The 21,126-nt window shown below is 40.0% G+C and overlaps 1 protein-coding gene across 1 annotated transcript in view; it reads left to right on the forward strand.

Annotated features, from left to right (window-relative positions):
- MALRD1 (MAM and LDL receptor class A domain containing 1) overlaps positions 1-21,126 on the forward strand; it is a 334,428-nt gene that overhangs the window by 215,057 nt on the left and 98,245 nt on the right. The window contains exons 28-30 of the mRNA XM_075211472.1: positions 481-661; positions 17,771-17,899; positions 19,364-19,516. Coding sequence (XP_075067573.1) covers positions 481-661; positions 17,771-17,899; positions 19,364-19,516 — 463 coding nt within the window. The remainder of the gene's footprint in view (positions 1-480; positions 662-17,770; positions 17,900-19,363; positions 19,517-21,126) is intronic.

The following is a 21,126-nucleotide window of genomic DNA, read 5'->3' on the forward strand; positions in this document are numbered from 1 at the left end:
TTAACCTACAAGTATGTTTTTGAAGTATGGGAGGAAACAGGAGCACCCAGGGGAAAGCCACGCAAACATGGGGAGAACATACAAACTCGTCAGGAATTGAACTCATGACCCTAGTGCTGTGAGGGAAAAAGTGCTAACCACTGAGCCACCGAGCTGTCCACATGACGTTCTCTCAAATTTCTCATGTTTACAAGTGATTACATCTATTGACGTGTCATGTCATTTCTCACTTAGGAATTACATACACCAATTTACTGTCTTAAAATGTACAATTATTTATTTTATTGTGATCCATGCAGGCAATTCCATCCGTTATTTCCCATTTTCTCCCCATGTGCTGCATCATTCATGCATGATGTGTGTTGAAAAGCAGCAATTATATCCTTGTGGGCAACTGTATCATTAATATGGCTCCTGAAACTGTATTGATGTGTTCCTCTGAAATCATCGCTTCTATCATTTCTTTTTGTCCATATTTAGACAGAAAGCGGCCTAACGAAAGTGTGGGGGAAAAGTGAGAATCAAAATGACAAGTGGAATAAAGTGGAGATTCATCTGGGGAAGCTGAGGCATTTCGAAGTGATATTTGAAGGCATTCGGACTCAAGATTTTGGCGGCGGAGCAGCCATCGATGACATTGAGTTTACAAAATGCTCTACATGTGAGTAGCATCTTCTTCATCAATCTCAACACATTGTATTATCATGCTAGGGAATGACAAGAGCAAGTGTAAGTGCAATTCATGTGATACCGTTTATTTGCAGAGCGGAACAGATTTGAATTGCAAACTTTAAAAGCTACATAATGTTTTAGCTCTAAAGCAATATAGCATCTAAAAGTCCACGTATGTGTACGAACAAGTAGATGTGATGTAAACTGTTGGCCTTACAGGGTGATGTCTATATTACTCACATTGGCACCTAGATACAAATATGAGTTGGTTGCTGTGCCTATGGAATGGAAGATTATCCAGAGTAAACATTTTTAACCTTTGTCAAAGACACCACATTGCAAATTGGCTTACAACCAAGTGCTTACCTCTCAACTGTCCCGATTTATGTGGGACAATCCCAATTTGAGGACATTGTTCCGTCATCCCGATCAAGACAGCTTTGTCCCAATTGGGCCGGAATGGTGTGAGGTATTTATCATCATCAACATTTATTTATATAGCGCCAGCAAATTCTGTAGCGCTTTAGGGATCAAACGTTAATAAAACAATACTGGGTAATACAGATAGAGAGATAAGAGGGCCCTGCTTACAATCTATGGAACAATGGTTTGATACACAACGGTAAGTGCTACATCATATTGAATATTTGTCCAGCTAGAATGCAAAGGTTAGAAAGTATTTAGTTGGCTGTGTGATCAGTCACACAGCAATGTTGGTCAGAGGGTTGTTGTCTTGTGTTAGCTGGGTAAAGGGTGGAAATAGGGTAACCTAGGGAGATTGAAATGATGGTTGAGGAATATTATAAGCTTGTCTGAAGAAGTAGGTTTTCAGAGAACGCTTGAAGGTTTGAAGACTAGAGGAAAGTCTTATTGTGCGAGGGAGGGAATAGGTATTTATAAATCCATTCACTTTCATGGTGAACAGGTGCGGCAAGAAGTGCTGACATCTGAAGCAAACTCTGCATTAGAAAATACACAAGATCAAAATGAAACTTGTCTGAAATATTCCGCTTATTTCTTACATACGTATCTCATATATTTAACTTTTAAACATAATTATAGAAAAGATCGTTCTACCCTCAACTTTTTAGACTGTAGCTGTGCGTCCTCATTCATTCTGTCTCATCTTATGCTCTATTTGTAATTCTATATTGCATTATATAGTTATCTCCCCATTGTATACTGGCATGAAGTATGCTGGTGCTTTATAAATAAAATAATAACTTCCTGCTTAAATGATTCTATGCAGAATTGAATATGAAATGTGACTTTTCAGAATGCATAGTGAGATGTTATATATGATAATATGCCAGGCAAAAGAGGAAAATGCGGGAATGACCAAAAATGTATATAGATATTTTAAACAGAAGAGTATACCCCGGTGTATTTCCGTGCGCTCTACTGCACCCAATGTCACATTACACAAATATATATGAACCACTCGGTTACACCTTCCCAACGAAACCTGTCTCTGGTTTTGCCCATATTACAGTATGTGCGTGGTTTCTAATTAATGTAACATGGGTTTCAAATACTGATTTTCTCAGCCACTTACATGGAAATGCGAAAAACTGTTTATCTAAAATGCAATGAAAACATGTCTTAAAATGAAATTCCAATCATCATTTTTTTTAAAAGGAATATCCTCTTATTTATAATACAATGATTTGCAGATCATTGTTATTAACTCTTGTGGTGATAAAACAAGCATATAGATTAAAATTATTTCTAACCTATCTACATGTGCACTGAAGATTGTAATTGATAAACCGATTCAGTAAGGAAAGAAAGCAATTTGATCACACACATTCACCTCCAGTCCCTTGTTAAAGTAATAGACACACTTAGTTTCTGATTTGCTTCAACAATATTGTAGCCAGTGGTGAAACTAGATCAAGGGCTAGATTTACTAAACTGCGCGCTTGAAAAAGTGGAGGTGTTGCCTATAGCAACCAATCAGATTCTAGTTATCATTTATCTATTGCTTTCAACAAAATGACAGCTAGAATTTGATTGGTTGCTACAGGCAACATCTCCACTTTTTCAAACCCGCAGTTTAGTAAATATACCCCCAAGACTCTGAATGATCCTACAAAGTTTCTAAGGACACCCTCCCCTCACTTACCTCGCCAGCCGAACCTTCTCTGATCTGCTCTGCACTTCCGGTTCCAAGCAGAAAGGAATATTATTAAAGTTTTCTTTCCTTATGAGAAGAATTTAATTGTGAAGCCTCAAATTGCCAGTTACACAGGCCTGGGGCCCCTCAGCCACTTCTCCTGCCCATGGTTGCAATAACAGTAAAGCTGATTAGTTTACATCCTGTCTTCAGACATAGAGGCTCTGACAATGGCTGTTAATGATGTACATGCACACTTTTAAGACTTCTCTTAAAGAAGTCATGTGACATGGGGTAGAAGGAGGGCGTGGCGACATTTCGCATCACCATAGCCCCGCCCCACTATAAAAAAAGCCAAAAAATTCACAACATTGAATGGAGGGGCGGAGCTTAATGGTGTGATAAAGCCCCGCCCCCTCAATTTCGCCAAATTTCCGGAGTTTTGCCTACCCTTCCGGGAGTCCGTGAGGACTCCCCGAAATTCGGGAGCCTCCCGGGAATTCTGGGAGAGTAGGCAGGTATGGTTAAACGCAATAGACAAACTTCATGTTCCAAATGAGTTTGAAGCACATTAATAATGTACTAAAGAAGGCATCTCAAAACTTCCCTGCAACTCTCATTGTCGTCAACCAAGTCCTGTCAAGTGCTTGTTAACCGCTGAAATGAGCGCTCCCATATAACTCCATGGCCTTTCCACTGAGCATTTAGCGCTTCTGAATGCTGCGGGCAACATGAAAATTGACACAAAGCGAAGTGAACGGTTGTCAGGTAGTATGAGGACAGGACCATTCGCTTGGCATCATTCATAACATGCTCAGTATGCTTTGGAAATGCTTTAATATAACTCCAGTGCGTACGAGGCCGACGACGGCAGGAAAAAAATAGAGATCTTTTCAGATCGTCTTATTATTCATTTGAAATATTAGGTTTTGTCTTCAATTCTGAGTGCACATCTCCTTTCATCAGCCTCGCCCTGTGTCTTTCCCATAACACAGGCATAAAGCTTTTCAAGGTTACGCTATGTAAATGTTTCCACAATAACACATTAGAACATTAGAACTGTTGTGAAATCATTTGCATTTTGCAGGAATTAGACAGTTAGGTACATTGTGCAGTTACTGGAAGCATTACCAGACCACGCAGAGTTAACCTCAAGGTCAATGTTGTGTAAAGAATTCATCTTTAACCTTTGCTAAGAATGAACAGTAGCGCATTAATCCTCAGACTGATTGTATGTTTTAATAGTTTATCTACTGTCTCATAAAAGCATGAAACTATTGACTGGTAGAGCTATGAGTAATATACTTTGGTTAAAAATCTATCACTTATTTGTTTTTCTGATTGAGTTATCAGAGGCAGTAAAAGATCATTGTTGGGTTTAACATATTTTCCCAGAACAAGATTTATTAACTTTTCGAACTGAATAAAAATGTTTAAATCCAAATTGAGCAATGGGTTAGTAAGTAACATGTTACATTCATCCATCTGCTTACACCAGAGAAGTCCATGATATTATAGAGAAGCAGGATGTAGAGGAACAAGCAAGAGAAACCGTATTTGTCAGAGAGAGCTGCCATCCATTTGTCATGTCTACATTGCCACCTAGTTTTGTGAGCAGTAGAAAGACAAGATTTCAATTTGCGCCACAAGACTATTGGAATTAGATAAAGGGCTCATTTTAGCTACTTGCAGTGTGCAGAATGGCTCCGCCATTTCCCCTCCATAAAATGTCTTCTAAAAAAATGCACCAGTTCTGAGCTGATAGAGTTTGGTTCTCTGACTATACTCCTCAGTAGACGTACCGTTCGCTGTTCAGGTCCCATTCAGCAGTGAATCCCATTCTAGGCACGCTTTCCCCAATGTATTGCACACAACAGTGCCACATGTAATATATACAATACCCGTGTACCCCCACTCCCATGATTAACTGTAAAAGAGAAGTTAAAACAAGCAGTATCAAGGAAAAGGTCTGAAACTTTTATTTAATAAAAGTTCCGGTCCTATCGTGGTGGGAGGTTGGACTTTTGCAGTGCCCTCTCCAGATGTTTCCACCTCTCTGCACATCGGCCACTCTAATGTTTTGTGCAGGTGTTTTCCTCAGACCTGGGAGAAAGCATGCACCATACTGAAAAACAGCCCCAGACTTGCTCACGCAGGTCTGATGTCTCTGGGGTGGTGCAAAAAAGAGCACCCCACACTCCCACAGAATACTATCGCTGTGCTGACCAGCCTGGGACTAAGTTCACTTTAGCAGGGAGACACAAGCTTGTGAATACCATGTTATAGGGGAAACCATCCCAGATGGTCTATGGTTAGGCTGGTTGAGGATTTGGGTAGAGGGCCATGATGCTTTCTGCTATTATTTATTTTGTTTTGCTTTAAACTGTGAAACCAGGATCTCTGCTGAGGTTATTGGGGGAAGGGGGGGGGGAGGGGGGTGTTAGTCCCTTTATCCATGGAGGATAAGCTCCAGTAACCAATAAAGGTAGAGCAGCAGTGGACTATAGCCATAGGCAAACTAAATTCCAGCCTAGGGCCTCGTGGGCACCAGAGGGCCCGTATTATCCTAACCTGGTTTATGTTTTTTTTTTGACAGGGGGGTAAAGAGGGGGTAAGAGGGTCCAAACCAGTATATTATACTCCATTTGGTGTTAACTATTCTGCACATTTTTGTTGAATCCTCAGCGAAATGCACATTCCAGGATGGCTAAAATCCATCCAAATTCACAAGTTGGCCAAATCGATTCACCCATCTCTAATGAACCTGTCGTTTCCAATCATTTGGAATCCTAAATTTACAATACAATGCTTTCAATAACGCATTACTCTCTAACAACACAGACATCAGCAAGTGTCTGCTTGGGCTGGGAATTACAGCATCAGACTTACACCAGTTGTGCAAGTTACTTGTTTGCAAAATGTAGCACTTCCCTCAATAAATTAAACTATCAAATGTATGCCAATGTTCTTTGCTGTTAGAAAGGATATTAGACCTTGCTGTTTAATATTCTATACACTTGGTTTATTTATAACTGTATTTGAAAAATGCAAGTCTCAAATTCCTGAGTGCTTTGCAATTCAGATGGTGTCACACTCTCTGATGAGGTTCAGTCCGGCTGCTTGACAGTAACATTAAGCGCAGACTGCAAAAACGCTTCAAATTGATCAATAGAGCCAACCCACGTGTTTGTGTTTGTGTCTGTAGTGCATATAGCTCTACATGGTACACACACCCCGTTGTCTGGTATCTGCTGCCATCCATCATTTTCATCTGCCCTTGCCTTGACATGACCTTGTTCTGACAAGACATCAGCATCTGTGAACCGGAAAACAGGATATATATCACTCATCCTGTGTCTTCTACTCTCTGATGTCAAAATAAAAATTAACACTGTTTTGAAAAAACTCCTGGCGTTCTCAGTTACACTTACATTACAGGTCATTTCATCACCTTATTCAAATTTGTCATTTATAGTTATTAGCTAAATCAGGCTTATCATCATCATCATCATTTATTTATATATCGCCGCTAATTCCGCAGCGCAGTACAGAGAACTCATTTACATCAGTGCCTGCCCCATTGGAGCTTACAGTCTAAATTCCCTAACACACACACACACACACACACACACACAGACAGACAGAGAGAGAGACTAGGGTCAATTTTGATAGCAGCCAATTAACCTATTAGTATGTTTTTGAAGTGTAGGAGGAAACCGGAGCACCCGGAGGAAACCCACGTAAACACGGGGAGAACATACAAACTCCACACGGATAAGACAATGGCCGGCAATCGCACTCATGACCTCAGTACTCTGAGGCAGAAGTGCTAACCACTAAGCCACCATGCTGTCAACCTGTGGCTCTCCAAAGGCTGCCAGGGCAAGCTAGGACTTGTAGTTCCCCAACCAAAAGAGAGCTATATCATTCTCTCTTTGTCATAATGCACATATGTCAAATAAGGCTGGAGTTTGCATAGGGCTAACGGGGCTCTTGCCCACAGAGTCCCTAAGCCACTACTCTTGCTGGACTCTAACGTTCATTACATGAACTGCAAAATGCCAAACCATAGTGCAAATACTCTTTTGTGACCTCACACACCTACACTTGCACAAATGCACCTAGATTTACAGGAATGCACATTGATGTGAGGGCCTGGATGGTGCAAAATTAGTGGATGAAGGGCGTTCCTTGCTAATTGTGGATTAGGTGCATGAGGACACTTATTGTTGCACGTAACAAAATTTTTTTTTGCTGGACAGGATTGTTAAAATTAAATAAAGGGGTAGAAAAGGAGCATTACCAGGGTGTTCACGGCTTTGCCAGAGGGCACACAATTGCAGAAGGCTTTACATTCTTTGCAACCTCTGAGGTCTCATAGATCTCATCCTTATTCTTACAACGGGATGCACTAGGCAACTTCCAGCTGCAGTTCTACAGGAGCGCAGATTTCTATGTAATAAAATCTTCAAACGCACTAAACTGACATGTAATATAGATGAAATTATTCAAATGAGATAAAGGGCTGGAGAGGGTTTATTCTTAGAGCAGTTCTTTGCCGTGCGGAAGGTTTTCCACTACGCAAAATGACTTCAGTTTTGCACCTGCTACGAGCTGGTTGCACTTCAGTGAAAGTAAATTTTAAGGCGCTCTACAAACAATTTAACAAAACGTTTCTCTAGACAAGTTCCACATCAAAGCACTCACGTTACCCCTCACTCTCAAAACCAAGGCTTTTTTTTGTGAACTTCCTAAATTACTTCATTTTATGTAAGCAACAGGTACACTTTAAAGGAAAAATATCAGCATTTCCCAGAACATAAGTTCTTATGTCTATGTAAGCTTTGAACAATCAATCTTAATGTGTCATACTAAAAGCAAAATCAATAACAAAAGGTCAGTGGCATGAAATAGAATAGTATGTAGTCAGGGATCTCTATAGGTTAATATCTCAGTAAGTAAAATAAGGGGATGTAGTTCGCTTTATAATCAGGGTGTCTCAGACACTAATGAATTCAATTTTAGTGAATGTGACACATCCCTTAACTTAATGTCCTACAATATCAGTACAAAGAGTAAACAATAGCAAAATGCACAAATATTCTACTTTACACTTTTATTTTTTATTTTTGCAACTAGGTATTAAAACCTGCCCGCCCTCTCTTGTCTCTTTGGGTAGTTAATCCACGGATGCATATAAGAACAAGGTTAATAGTAATTAAATCTTTGTGGGGACTGAAAGTGTCGAAGTCGTATAATTGGATGAACGAAAGTATATTGGTTAATATTGTTTTATTGGTCGATTGCACTCAGTATGCCACGCTACACGTGGCATACGGCGATCGCAAGGTAAAATATGCACATACACACTCGCATTACAACATTTAGTTATTTATGTAATTCATATTCATATTGGTTCCGTTTAGAGATGAGCGCACTCAGATTTTGTGAATCCGAGCCCACCCGAACCTTTCCGATCCGAGACAGATCCGGGTATTGGCGCCAAATGAAAACTTGAAACCGAGGCTTTGAGTCATAATTCCGCTGTCGGATCTCGCGATACTCGGATCCTATAAATTCCCCGCTAGTCGCCGCCATCTTCACTCGGGCATTGATCATGGTAGAGGGACGGTGTGTTAGGTGGTCCTCTGTCCTGCTATATCTCGTGCTGTGCTGTATAGTTCTGTGCTGTGCTGTGCTGTCCTGTGCTGTGCTGTGCTGCGTCCTGCAGTATCAGTCCAGTGGTGCTGTGTGCTGTGCTCTGTCAATTTTGAGTTCAGTGGTGCTGCTAGGTCCTGTGCTGTTGTCTGTTCAGTCCAGTGGTGCTGTGTCCTGTGCTCTGTGCTTCTAAGGGCATAGTTATTTCCCCATTATTCCCAAGTGTTTTAAAAAATAAAAAAAAGTTATAAAAAAAAATACCAAAAAATAATTACAAAAAAAATTAATTACAACAAAATTTGCAAAACCAATCCTGCAGTATAAGCCCATTGGTACTGCAATATTATATTACCAAGTTCACTGATTCAGCAGTATAAGTCCAGTGGTACTGCTATTACAAAGTTCACTGATTCAGCAGTATAAGTCCAGTGGTACTGCTATTACAAAGTTCACTGATTCAGCAGTGTATAAGTCCAGTGGTACTGCTATTACAAAGTTCACTGATTCAGCAGTATAAGTCCAGTGGTACTGATATATTACAAAGTTCACTGATTCAGCAGTATAAGTCCAGTGGTACTGCTATTACAAAGTTCACTGATTCAGCAGTGTATTAGTCCAGTGGTACTGCTATTACAAAGTTCACTGATTCAGCAGTGTATAAGTCCAGTGGTACTGCTATTACAAAGTTCACTGATTCAGCAGTGTATAAGTCCAGTGGTACTGCTATTACAAAGTTCACTGATTCAGCAGTGTATAAGTCCAGTGGTACTGCTATTACAAAGTTCACTGATTCAGCAGTATAAGTCCAGTGGTACTGCTATTACAAAGTTCACTGATTCAGCAGTGTATAAGTCCAGTGGTACTGCTATTACAAAGTTCACTGATTCAGCAGTGTATAAGTCCAGTGGTACTGCTATTACAAAGTTCACTGATTCAGCAGTATAAGTCCAGTGCAACTCTCCTGTGCCGCATATAATTTTTAAAGGCTTTGCCGAGTGTGTGTGGCTTAGGGGTACGCTCTCTTGTGCTACATATAATGGAAAACCAAAATTTGGAGAATAAAGTAGGGAAAGATCAAGACCCACTTCCTCCTAATGCTGAAGCTGCTGCCACTAGTCATGACATAGACGATGAAATGCCATCAACGTCGTCTGGCAAGCCCGATGCCCAATCTCCTAGTACAGGGCATGTAAAATCCAAAAAGCCCAAGTTCTCAAAAAATAGCAAAAAGAGAAACTTAAAATCATGTGAGGAGAAACGTAAAGTTGGCAATATGCCATTTACGACACGTAGTGGCAAGGAACGGCTTAGGCCCTGGCCCGTGTTCATGACTAGTGGTCCAGCTTCACCCAAGGATTTAAGCCCTCCTCCTCCCCCCCCCTACAAAAAATTTAAGAGAGTTATGCTGTCAGCAACAACAACAAAACAGCAAAGAACTCTGCCTTCTAAACAGATGACATCACAAATCCCCAAGGCGAGTCCAAGGGTGTTGTTGGTTGTGAACCCTGACCTTCCCATCACTGTACGGGAAGAACTGACTCCATCCAGCATTTGCAGCACGCCCTCTGCATATGCTGGAAGGATCACCCACAGTCCAGTTACAGATTTGGCTAATGAAGGTGTGAATGTTGTACACCGGGAGGAGGATATTATTATTAGTGGTTGAAGTGGGACATTATACGGTGGTTTTGTTACACTTTGAAGGAAGAGAAGCCTGGCACACAAGGGGCGCGGAGTCTAACGAGTTCCCCGCTGTTCACCAAGAAACGCTGCAAGGCGGGTTGGATTTTGCTGCCGAGAACTCGAGGTCACGACCCCTGGAGTGTCTCAGAATGTAACACTAGGCCTAAAGGGTGGATGACGGACCCAGAAGATAGCACAGAGGTACTGATAGTACTGGGATCAGGAACACCGGATGTAGCACAGAATGAACAGGCAGGCAAGGATTTTGTACAGGGAATTTGGCACAGAGAGTACTGGCAGGTTAGGATCGGGTACACGAGTAATGGCAATGCGTCGTCAGACAAGCCAAGTTCGGTACACAGATGATCCAGCAATGCATCGTCAGACAAGCCAAGTTCGGTACACAGGTGATCCAGCAATGCGTCGTCAGACAAGCCAAGTTCGGTACACAGATGATCCAGCAATGCGTCGTCAGACAAGCCAAGTTCGGTACACAGGTGATCCAGCAATGCGTAGTCAGACAAGCCAAGTTCGGTACACAGATGATCCAGCAATACGTCGTCAGACAAGCCAAGTTCGGTACACAGATGATCCAGCAATGCGTCGTCAGACAAGCCAAGTTCGGTACACAGGTGATCCAGCAATGCGTCGTCAGACAAGCCAAGTTCGGTACACAGATGATCCAGCAATGCGTCGTCAGACAAGCCAAGTTCGGTACACAGGTGATCCAGCAATGCGTCGTCAGAGAAGCCAAGTTCGGTACACAGGTGATCCAGCAATACGTCGTCAAACAAGCCAAGTTCGGTACACAGGTGATCCAGCAATGCGTAGTCAGACAAGCCAAGTTCGGTACACAGGTGATCCAGCAATGCGTCGTCAGAGAAGCCAAGTTCGGTACACAGGTGATCCAGCAATACGTCGTCAAACAAGCCAAGTTCGGTACACAGGTGATCCAGCAATGCGTCGTCAGACAAGCCAAGTTCGGTACACAGGTGATCCAGCAATGCGTAGCCAGACAAGCCAAGTTCGGTACACAGGTGATCCAGCAATGTGTAGCTAGACAAGCCAAGTTCGGTACACAGATGTTCCAGCAATGTGTAGCCAGACAAGCCAAGTTCGGTACACAGGTGACCCAGCAATGAGTAGGCAGACAAGCCAAGATCGATACACATGTGATCCAGCAGCTCAGGGTCAGACAGGCCAAGTTCGGTACACATGTGATCCAGCAGCTCAGGATCAGACAGGCCAAGTTCGGTACACAGGTGATCCAGCAGCTCAGGGTCAGAAAGGCCAAGTTCGGTACACAGGTTATCCAGCAGAGAAACACTCGCAGAGAGCAGGGCAGAAGCAAAGACTAAGCAGGAGTCAGACGCACAGCAACAACGTTCTACTGACACAGGCTGAGTTTTAGTGCAGCGTCTAAGTAGTGCAGGGCATTCAAAATACCCACCCTGGCAGGCGGATCATGTGACCGTCCACCTAAAAGTGCCTGGATTGGAACGAACGGAGCAGCGCTGGAGCGTGGAGCAGGTAAGTTTGTTACAGGTATGCCATACCGTCACTTTTCCTACTGTTTTGATTATGAAACTAATTTCAATTAATTTACGTTTTCCATACTGCCACTTCTAAATTTCCACTTTGTCCACTGATTCAGACACATAAGTCTTCCTTAAAACACATCAGTCCCTGTCCCAGTGGAATTTATAATCTAATTTCTGAATCACAACCACAAAAACACTTATACTAGGACCAGTTTTGTCAAAGTTCAATTAGCCTACCAGTATGTCTTTAGAACCTGGTATGAAAACATCCCCATAATATTAAATAATTCTCCTTTTCACTCAACTTTTATCCACTGAGCCACTTTAAAAAATGATTATGTCAAAGTACCTTTTCTCTATTCTCTTTTCTTCTTTGGTTGATGAATCTTTACTGTTGATATTCTAGGTATTGAGTTTACATGGAAATGTTATATTTAACGATTAAGCCAGTAGTGTATAATTGAGTATCGAACACTTTTAATTTTTTTGTACCCATTTCCCAATGTAACCCATACTTGCCAACTTTGTGTTGTTGGCATCTGGAAATTCCCAGGGAGGGGGGTGGTGGGTGGGTAGAAGGGGGTGCGGAAAATCGTGACATTTTGGCCCCACCTCAGGATGCGGGAGACTTGCCTGCTCTCCCGGGAGTCCGGGAGACCTACCTGGAATTCATGAGTCTCCGGGACAAGTGTGAATTGTAACCACTTTATAACATAGTCTTCATATTCTGTCTTTTCATCACATCCATTGCCTGGAGACTGTAACTAAGTCCTATCAAGTCTTTAAATATGATTTTCCAAAATAATGATGCTACATTCTCCTAAATGCGAGGCATACTGAACACACTACTAATGCTGACTCAAGATATAGCAATAAATGGAATAGTCTTTAGCGAAAACATTGAGACTTAAAAAAGCAGCAAAGCAAGTTGACTTTCAAACTCACTGGGAAGTTCACAAAAGTAATGAGTTTATCACTGGAGAAGTGACCTCTTAGCTGTTTATTTCCATTCACCTTCAGGTTTCTGAATTACGTGCACATAGCGGAGGCTGACTTCACTTGCTCTCGATCTAATGAATGGAGAGTAGACACCTTCTAATATCCTTGTGTCTTAATCATCTTCTGACTTTTTCCTGACCTTGGTCTTTAAGTGAAGACCAGTGAAAGTTATGTTGCTGACTAATGCAATACATGTAGACTTACAGCAATCTAGGAAAAATATATGTTGCAGAGGACAGTGAAATTTTCTATGTTACTTGGTGTTCAGAACAGTTCTGTATATTCAGAACGAAAAAAAATTGAAATTGCTTGTTACATTGCACTTGCATGTTCATGGTTTTTTTCTTTGCTGTTACATTTAACTATAATATTCCACGATAACATTGGGGCTGTTGATCTACAATGTTTCAGTATACTATTTTGAATTTCAGATGTATTAACAAATATCTTTTACATGCAGTAAAGTTAATGATCCCCATGTATGTGTCTAAATCCATTTAAAAGGCCTGAGTCATTTAAGGAAAGCAAAGCAAAAAAAAAAAAAGGAGTACATTTGATCCTGGACAAACCATGTTACAATGCAAGGGGTGCAAATGAGTATATTTCGCACTGAAGGAAAATTCCAGCTGCTTTTCCATTGGGTACAAAAATACTTGATATCTTTATTGTTACACTGAAATTTAAAGTTGATCTAGTAAATGTCCCATCCCAACTATAAATCCGTCCCCACATTTTAAATATACCTCCCCATCTAATGCAACATGGTTTTGCCAAGGTGCAAAGTTACTCCTTTTTTATGCTTTACTTTCCTTAATGACTCAGGCCTAAAGTGAGCAAGAGACTGACAAGCCTAGTCCAGAATCAGAGCAGCTGAAGAAGGACTCTAAAGAGGTGAAAGTAAGGCCGGGTGTCTGGAATCTCTGGAGTCAAGAAATATTGTCTATATAAAGTGTATTCCTGTATCACTACCATAATGGGGCAGTGACAGTTACAGTACAGGAGCCTCTGTGCATGGAACGTAAATCCCGATAGGTGCTGTTTTTGCATAAAATCGTTCTGCGCACGCCCAGAACCGGACGTACACCAAAAAACGCAGCAACATCCGTTGCATCTATAAGGGCAAATTACCCTTATTACAGCCTACAATGTCATGGGTGGAACGGGGGGAGGGGGATTTGGAGTATGCCCGTAGTCAATGTACAGTAAGGGCTTGCCAAGCTGGAGCGCACACAGCAATGTCCGATTCAAACTTTGAGCATCTCAAATGTATGTGTTTTCTGTCATATCACTGGCTCCATCTACAGGTTGGGTGTAAGTGCTGATTACTGGTGATGACTGCTGTGTATGCATGTTAGAACATGTGTTTGCAATCAGGAACAACTATAAAAATTAAAACATATTAATAAAATTATTTATGGGACAAAAGGAACTTTTTTTTAAAAGATTTTGTCTTTAATGACTATGGGCCTGATTCATTAAGGATCTTAACTTAAGAAACTTCTTATTTCAGTCTCCTGGACAAAACCATGTTACAATGCAAGGGGTGCAAATTAGTTTTCTGTTTTGCACATAAGTTAAATACTGACTGTTTTTTCATGTAGCACACAAATATCAACTTTAAATTTCAGTGTACAAATAAGCTATCAAGTATTTGTGTGCTACATGAAAAAAATGACAGTATTTAACTTATGTGCAAAACAGAATACTAATTTGCACCCCTTGTATTGTAACATGGTTTTGTCAAGGAGACTGAAATAAGAAGTTTCTCAAGTTAAGATCCTTAATGAATCGGGCCCTATATTATTAATAGGTTACATTAATTACATTTTTGTTCTGTGCTTTCTTTTGGGACTTTATGCTCTACATATGTATTGGACGTCTCATGCAGTTTATTGTCTGTTAGACTAGCTCGTACCCAGACCTATATTCAACAAGAGACATATCTTCAGATCTGCTCTTTGTTGGATATGGACATGGGTATGCCCGATTTACGTGCGTTTTGCGTGCTTTATTAAATCAGGCCCTGAACCTCTAACCAGCGCTAGCGCTAAATGTCAGCATCAGCTTTTTTTTTTTTTTCGCAATAACTTTTTATTGAGTAAATTTTTAAAGAAAATAACAAAACAAATTGACATATAGTATTGATGTATGGAGGGTTGATTGCAAAAACAAATTCTCATTAAATCCGGCAAAGAAAAAGTTCTAGTTTCCAATCTTTAATCAGCCAATTTTACAAAGTCTAACATTTATGTGATTAAATGCCCTAGTTAGCTAAACATTGAAAATATGCAAAAAATAAACCAAACAAGGTTAAACATATAAAGGAAGGTGATGGGAAGGAAGGAAAGAAGGGGAAAGGTCCTTTGTAAAAGGATTTCAGTCTTCAATGGCAACTAGGTAATGGGCAAATGAATAAGATCGTAAAAAGTGTAACTCCCATCAAGGAACTCCGCAAAAGGAGGACTAATTGGATAACAAAGAATATTTTTTGGTGTCTTGAAAGTCCTGCCAGTAGAATCAAGTGGTACAATAATCATTAAACCTATCAGAAGAGGAGATAATCAGATTATCCATATGCCTATAAGATTCAATGCGGATGAGCCATTTCTTCAGAGTTGGAGGAGAGGAGGCTCTCCAATGCACAGGAATCACTGCCTTTGGGGCACTATTTAGATGTTTTAACAAGGATTTTTTTATATAATGGGAATCTTTGTCAGGTTTAATAAGCAAAACCTGGATCATCTGGTACTTCAGCTTTCATAATTTTTTGAAGTAGCAATGACTCCATCCCAAAATGGTCTTAAAGATGGACATTCCCATCAAATGTGTAATGTTGTCCCAATAGCCAAATTACATCTCCAACAAGTGTTAGAGGTCCCAGGGTACATTTTAGCAAGGACATTAGGGCAGCGATACCATTTGGAGAGGACTTTACTGTGTCTCAAACACCAAAATGCTAAGTGAGCTGGCTTGGGTAATCTGAAAAATATTGTTCCAATTTTCTTGAACCAGGTTGCCCAAATCTTTTTCCCAGTCTTATGTAAACTTTGGCAAAGAGGCAAAATGATTTTCAATCAGGATTTTATAAATAACAGAAAGGACATGCATAAGGTATATAGGAGACACACACACAGTCCTGAATAATGTCAATTCCCTACTAGCACCTATGAGCACCTACTCTGTATTTAAGAAGTGTTTAAGTTGTAAATAATGCCAAAGCTCTGAGCTGGGTAAACTCCACTTGGCCTATATATATTCAAAGTGATGCTCACCAGATGGGCCCATCAGCTGGCCAGCGCGAACGATCCCCACCTGAGACCACTTTTTAAACACCTTTTCCTTGATTCCGAGTGGAAAGGACTGATTGGCAAACAGTGGGGTCAAGGGAGAGAAAACTGATGAGATATATTTAAGTTTCCGAAGTTTGGTCCAGGATCAGCTTTTTTGTATCCAGCTGAAGAAGTGAGAATTTTTGGAATAAAAGTTTAACATTAAATGCTAGTAGACTGATGCACTGATGTGTATTGTTGGTGATGAACATGGCAAGTGCAATTTGATTTGTGGCCAATGGTCCATTTCAACCTGTAATCATGGACTTCTTTAGACTGTGTATCCATGCTATGCCCTAAGGTAATTAACGGGCCCATGTAGATCTGGATGTACATCTGTTTTCTACTAGCCGCTTCTGATTAGATATCTGCTGGGTATAGTAAGGGTGTGTGAAGCAGACCAGGACTTAGACACATGTCAAGAGCTATATCTTTTGTACCTGCTAGAGGGCAGGTGCAACTACACTCTGTTAATGATGGCTGTCGCCAGCACTAGCCGGCCGCTTCTGATTGGCTGATTGCAAATTCACCTCTGAAGCAGATAAGTGCCTTCTTAATTGATCATGTGTATATTATTATATTATTAATAACAATAATTAATAGTTAATCATTTTACTTCTTCCTCAAAGCCTACCAACCATCTACTTAACCCCCATCTCCTCCCTTTGCTTGTCCTCCCTTCTCTCCTCTTGCCTCAACTGGCTCCTCTTGTGCCTGGTCTGTTTACCCCCCCCTTAGGATGTAAGCTTGTATGAGCAGGGCCCCCTTCCCTCTTGTCTCCATACCTGTTCTTCCGCTCCGTCTTTACTGCATATGACTGGCCTGAGTTTCTGAAGTATTGGTACTTTTTGTTCATTGTTCTGTATGGTTTCACCCTGTATAGTCTACTGTTAGTACTGTGTGCGGCGCTGCGGATACCTTGTGGCGCCTAACAAATAAATGATAATAATAATAATACTTGCTACTTTCATTCATATGCAAGAAGGAATAATATATCTGCCATATTATATCAAGACAAATAAATGTGTTTTTCGCTATCAAAACAAATGTTGACTTGGTTGTATCTGTATGTGGGACGTGGTATGTTTGGTGTAAACCTGACTTATATGCTAAAGGTGCAGAGCTGGATGCGTCTTGAGATGCCTCCGACTCATCATATGGGTGTAAATACTATATTTTTGCAAACAACATTTTTGAGCAAAAATTATGCCCAACATGCATCTAACTCAGCATCAGGCCCACAGTGTGGAAGGGCATTTTGTAGAACGACAAAGCAAAAGCTTGTGTCACTGAAGCTCAGTCCTCTATGAAACAACCTCTTACTCGATCTGTGCAAAATTTTGTCGCAACTTCTTTCATCTTTAATAGAAACATTTATACTCACATATGAACATTATCCTGCACTACCCTAAAAAGCATATCTCATGTTTTTAGAAAATAAAGTGAAACGCGTTAGTCATATTTCATAAAACACTGTAACTTAGATGATACAAGTATGATAACTACATGCAGACTAGATAAGAAGTATATATTTTTGTATAGGTTCACAGTGTGTACCGACATAGAACGCATATTTAAGCATACGAATATGTTTTTAAAACGTTTCACTTTTCTACATTATACAGATAATACAGTGAATAGTGTTGTAGATGATAGTTAAGAGAAGGCAGAATGTTAATAGAAGCAAAGTGTTAGTAAAATTAAACGAACAAATGAAATGGAGTGCACATTGATTCAGTTAAGTATTGATTGTAATGTCATGTTGTGTACAGCTGGAGAGGTGCCTGGAAAATGCCCAGAAGATACAGATTTTATATGCAAAAACAAACAGTGCATTGAATCCCACCTAGTATGTGACTACAAGAACGACTGCAAGGACTTTTCAGATGAAGCTGACTGCAGTAAGTATATACTAAACCCTTTATCACATCCACAAGTTTCTATCCATAGTGCTTATTGCAATATGTTGAGTATTGCTTTTATTTTATTTTCTATTGCGTTACCTGTTTTATCTGCATTGCTTTTGTTAATACATATCTATATTTATTAGGCTCTTCTTTTGTATGACTACAATATTTTTGTTATGCAAGACTCAGATTAAAGAGCATTTATTATATTCACACATAACTATGTTATGTAGGAGGGGAATCATAATATTTCAATTATTCCACAGGCTTTTAAGCAAATCAGCCTTTGCTCCTGCCTATCTGCAAATATTTAAGGGGGTCAGACTAAAGCAAAATGGTTCTCTTTATCGATGAGGTGATCTGTTTTCCCATGGTTGCTATATACAATATAATTCAGGCTTTGAGAAAAGAAATGGAGGGTAACGCCAACTGTTTCTATGCTTCAGCTATCAAACATTTAGCTGCAACCATGAGATGGCAGCATTTTGTGGAAGTAAAGAAGATAGGTCCAGGGATTCTTTGGAAAATGCAACCTAGAATGGAATTTAGTAGGGTCTGTACCTTATTCAAGAAAGAGACAATTTTCAGAGAGATCCGGCAAATATGTAAGAAAGTTCTTCTATGGGACAGTTTCTCCAAGATCCAGGATTATGTGGTCTGGAGGGGAGGGGGGTACGGTACAGGTGAATACACGATGGGCCGTTGGAGGTTCGTGAGTCTACTATCGGCCATCACTATGTCTACCTTCCTGCACATAGATTCTGTATTCAGGATTATCTGGTCAGGAGGGGGGTGCAGGTGAATACACGGTGGGCCGTTGGAGGTTCGTGAGTCTACTATCGGCCATCACTATGTCTACCTTCCTGCACATACATTCTGTATTCAGGATTATCTGGTCAGGAGGGGGGTGCAGGTGAATACACGGTGGGCCGTTGGAGGTTCGTGAGTCTACTATCGGCCATCACTATGTCTACCTTCCTGCTCATACAGTCTGTATTTTCTCTTTAGATGTCCCAAATCTGACAAAGGGTCGTTCATTTTATAATGAAATAAGAAAGTATTAATGGTAATAACCAATATGAAATCAAATAAGCTTTTTCAAGGGATATATTGTATTTACATTTTAAATCATCTGATTTACACACTCTGTAGAACATCACTGAAGCAAGTACTGTGATGAAAAATTTGAATTCCCCTGTGAAATTAAGTAAATGTGTTAAGCCAGGATGAGTTAATCCCTTAATAGACTTATAGGAAATCGTCTATGGTTCCAACAGCACAATATGGAGTTTCTTGAGAGAGAAGTAAAGCAGAAGTCGATTTAAGTAAATTAAGCATTTATCTTGCTGCTTGCTTTCATCGAAAAGTGATTTTAGTGTAACTAACTGAGAACATATTGAGTGGAAGTCTCACATGTGCTTAACTATTTACGGCTGCCATTATTTTAAATACACTTAGGTGAGTACACTAACGCGCCTGGCAGTTGCAGTTTTGGACGCCCAGATCGAAACAGTCTTATTGGATGTGGTCTCTCGCAAAACAAGACAGATGATTTGGAGTGGACAGTGGCTCAAAGAGGTCGTCTTCACCTAAATGCAGATCATACACCGGGTAAGAAAATCCTACTGTTAAACATTAAATACAGGGAGCTTTGTTGCTTATGTCGGAGATGCCCCTCTTTACCAGGAATATAATATAGATTGGACAGTTATTTCTAAAAGTTTCTATTTGGTTTATAAATTCAATGTAATTACATCCACTTGTTTTATTACCAGTTTTAGTGCTTTGTTGTTCTGTTTTATGTTCATTTGTGTCCTGAGGACTGGCTAGGTGTGTTCCTCTATACAAACTGGCAATATCAGCAAAAGCACTTCTTTTTGCACTGATCATAAAAGGACCAGTAAACCTAAATTATAAGTTGTCTTAAAACATATAAATAAATAAGTACCAACTGCGCTCGCAAGGTGATGATAGAACAGAAAGTAAATGAAATATTAAACCAATAATAGAGAATATAAAAACATACAAACAAATGCTGAATAGCGGTTAGTCATGTAATGACTTAAGTTGGTGTATCAATGTATATTTTAATAAAAGATGTGACTAATCACAATCTACATGGAGTTGATTATAATAATCCTTGTATAGTGAGTCACATGAATGTCAAGTCTCTACAAAGCACTTGTGTAACTGAAGAAAAATGGCGAAGGAATATACATATAATATATATTAAAATACAACTTGGATTATATAAAAGATCTAATAATAATAAATCACAAATATATACTAAAATACATCTTGGTTTGTGTAAAGGATCTTCTTAGAAAAAGCACCATTAGATATATAAAAGTTTCATAAACGGGGACACGGACTGAGCTCGATGCTGAGTAGAGTGGTCTGTTAGAGAATGTAAGGAACAGGATTTTTTTTTGCCTTTTGACAGATGAGATTGATCAAACTGCATATTGATTGAGCTATCTCACCTGACAAAACCATATATTATTTTTTTTTTCTAAATGGAATGCATTGTTTCCCAGAAAAGTGCCCAAGTCGCAAATATGGTTTGAAAACTGCTCTTTCTATTCAAAAGACTTAATGTGTCTTTTTTCCTTTGGGGAAGCTCACTGTATACATCAAATCACATGAAAATCTGAAGTTTGGTGAATCTGCAGTTTAGTAAATTTCCCCCAAAAGTTGTGACTGTGGAAGAACATCTTTACCTACAAACACCAGACTTTGGCCCGTGTTTATTAATGAGTGGTGATAACATAGAGCAGCCATAGAAAATCTTATTGCTGCAATTTACCGAGATAATATTGTGAACATAAACGGATTTATCTGACCCAGTTATACCTACTTCATGCTGGCTGACCACCCAGGGGTGCCTTATTATGCCAGTAATTCAGCTGCCCGACGATACTGGCTGGCAATGTTAAGATGATTTTTAGCATTTCGCCAGTCATGGCAAAGGTTGACCTTGGTGGATCTGCACATGCGTGACGGCTTTGCTGGTTCAAATATGCGCAGTGGAACTGGAAGCCCTAACAGTTCCACTTTCAAGACAAAATAAATTGGTGCTGTCTTTATGGAACTTGGAGTGCGAATTTATTAGGATAGTTTGTAGCAAGCTTTGTTAACCTATATGAAATCTTAATTAGGCAGCAGCCAAAGCAGAATTGAGTAGGGTTACATGGTATATGACTACTATACCGGCATGTTTC

The sequence above is a fragment of the Mixophyes fleayi genome, chromosome 5 (assembly GCF_038048845.1).
Source record: "Mixophyes fleayi isolate aMixFle1 chromosome 5, aMixFle1.hap1, whole genome shotgun sequence".
In the NCBI taxonomy this organism is placed as follows: Eukaryota; Metazoa; Chordata; class Amphibia; order Anura; family Limnodynastidae; genus Mixophyes; species Mixophyes fleayi.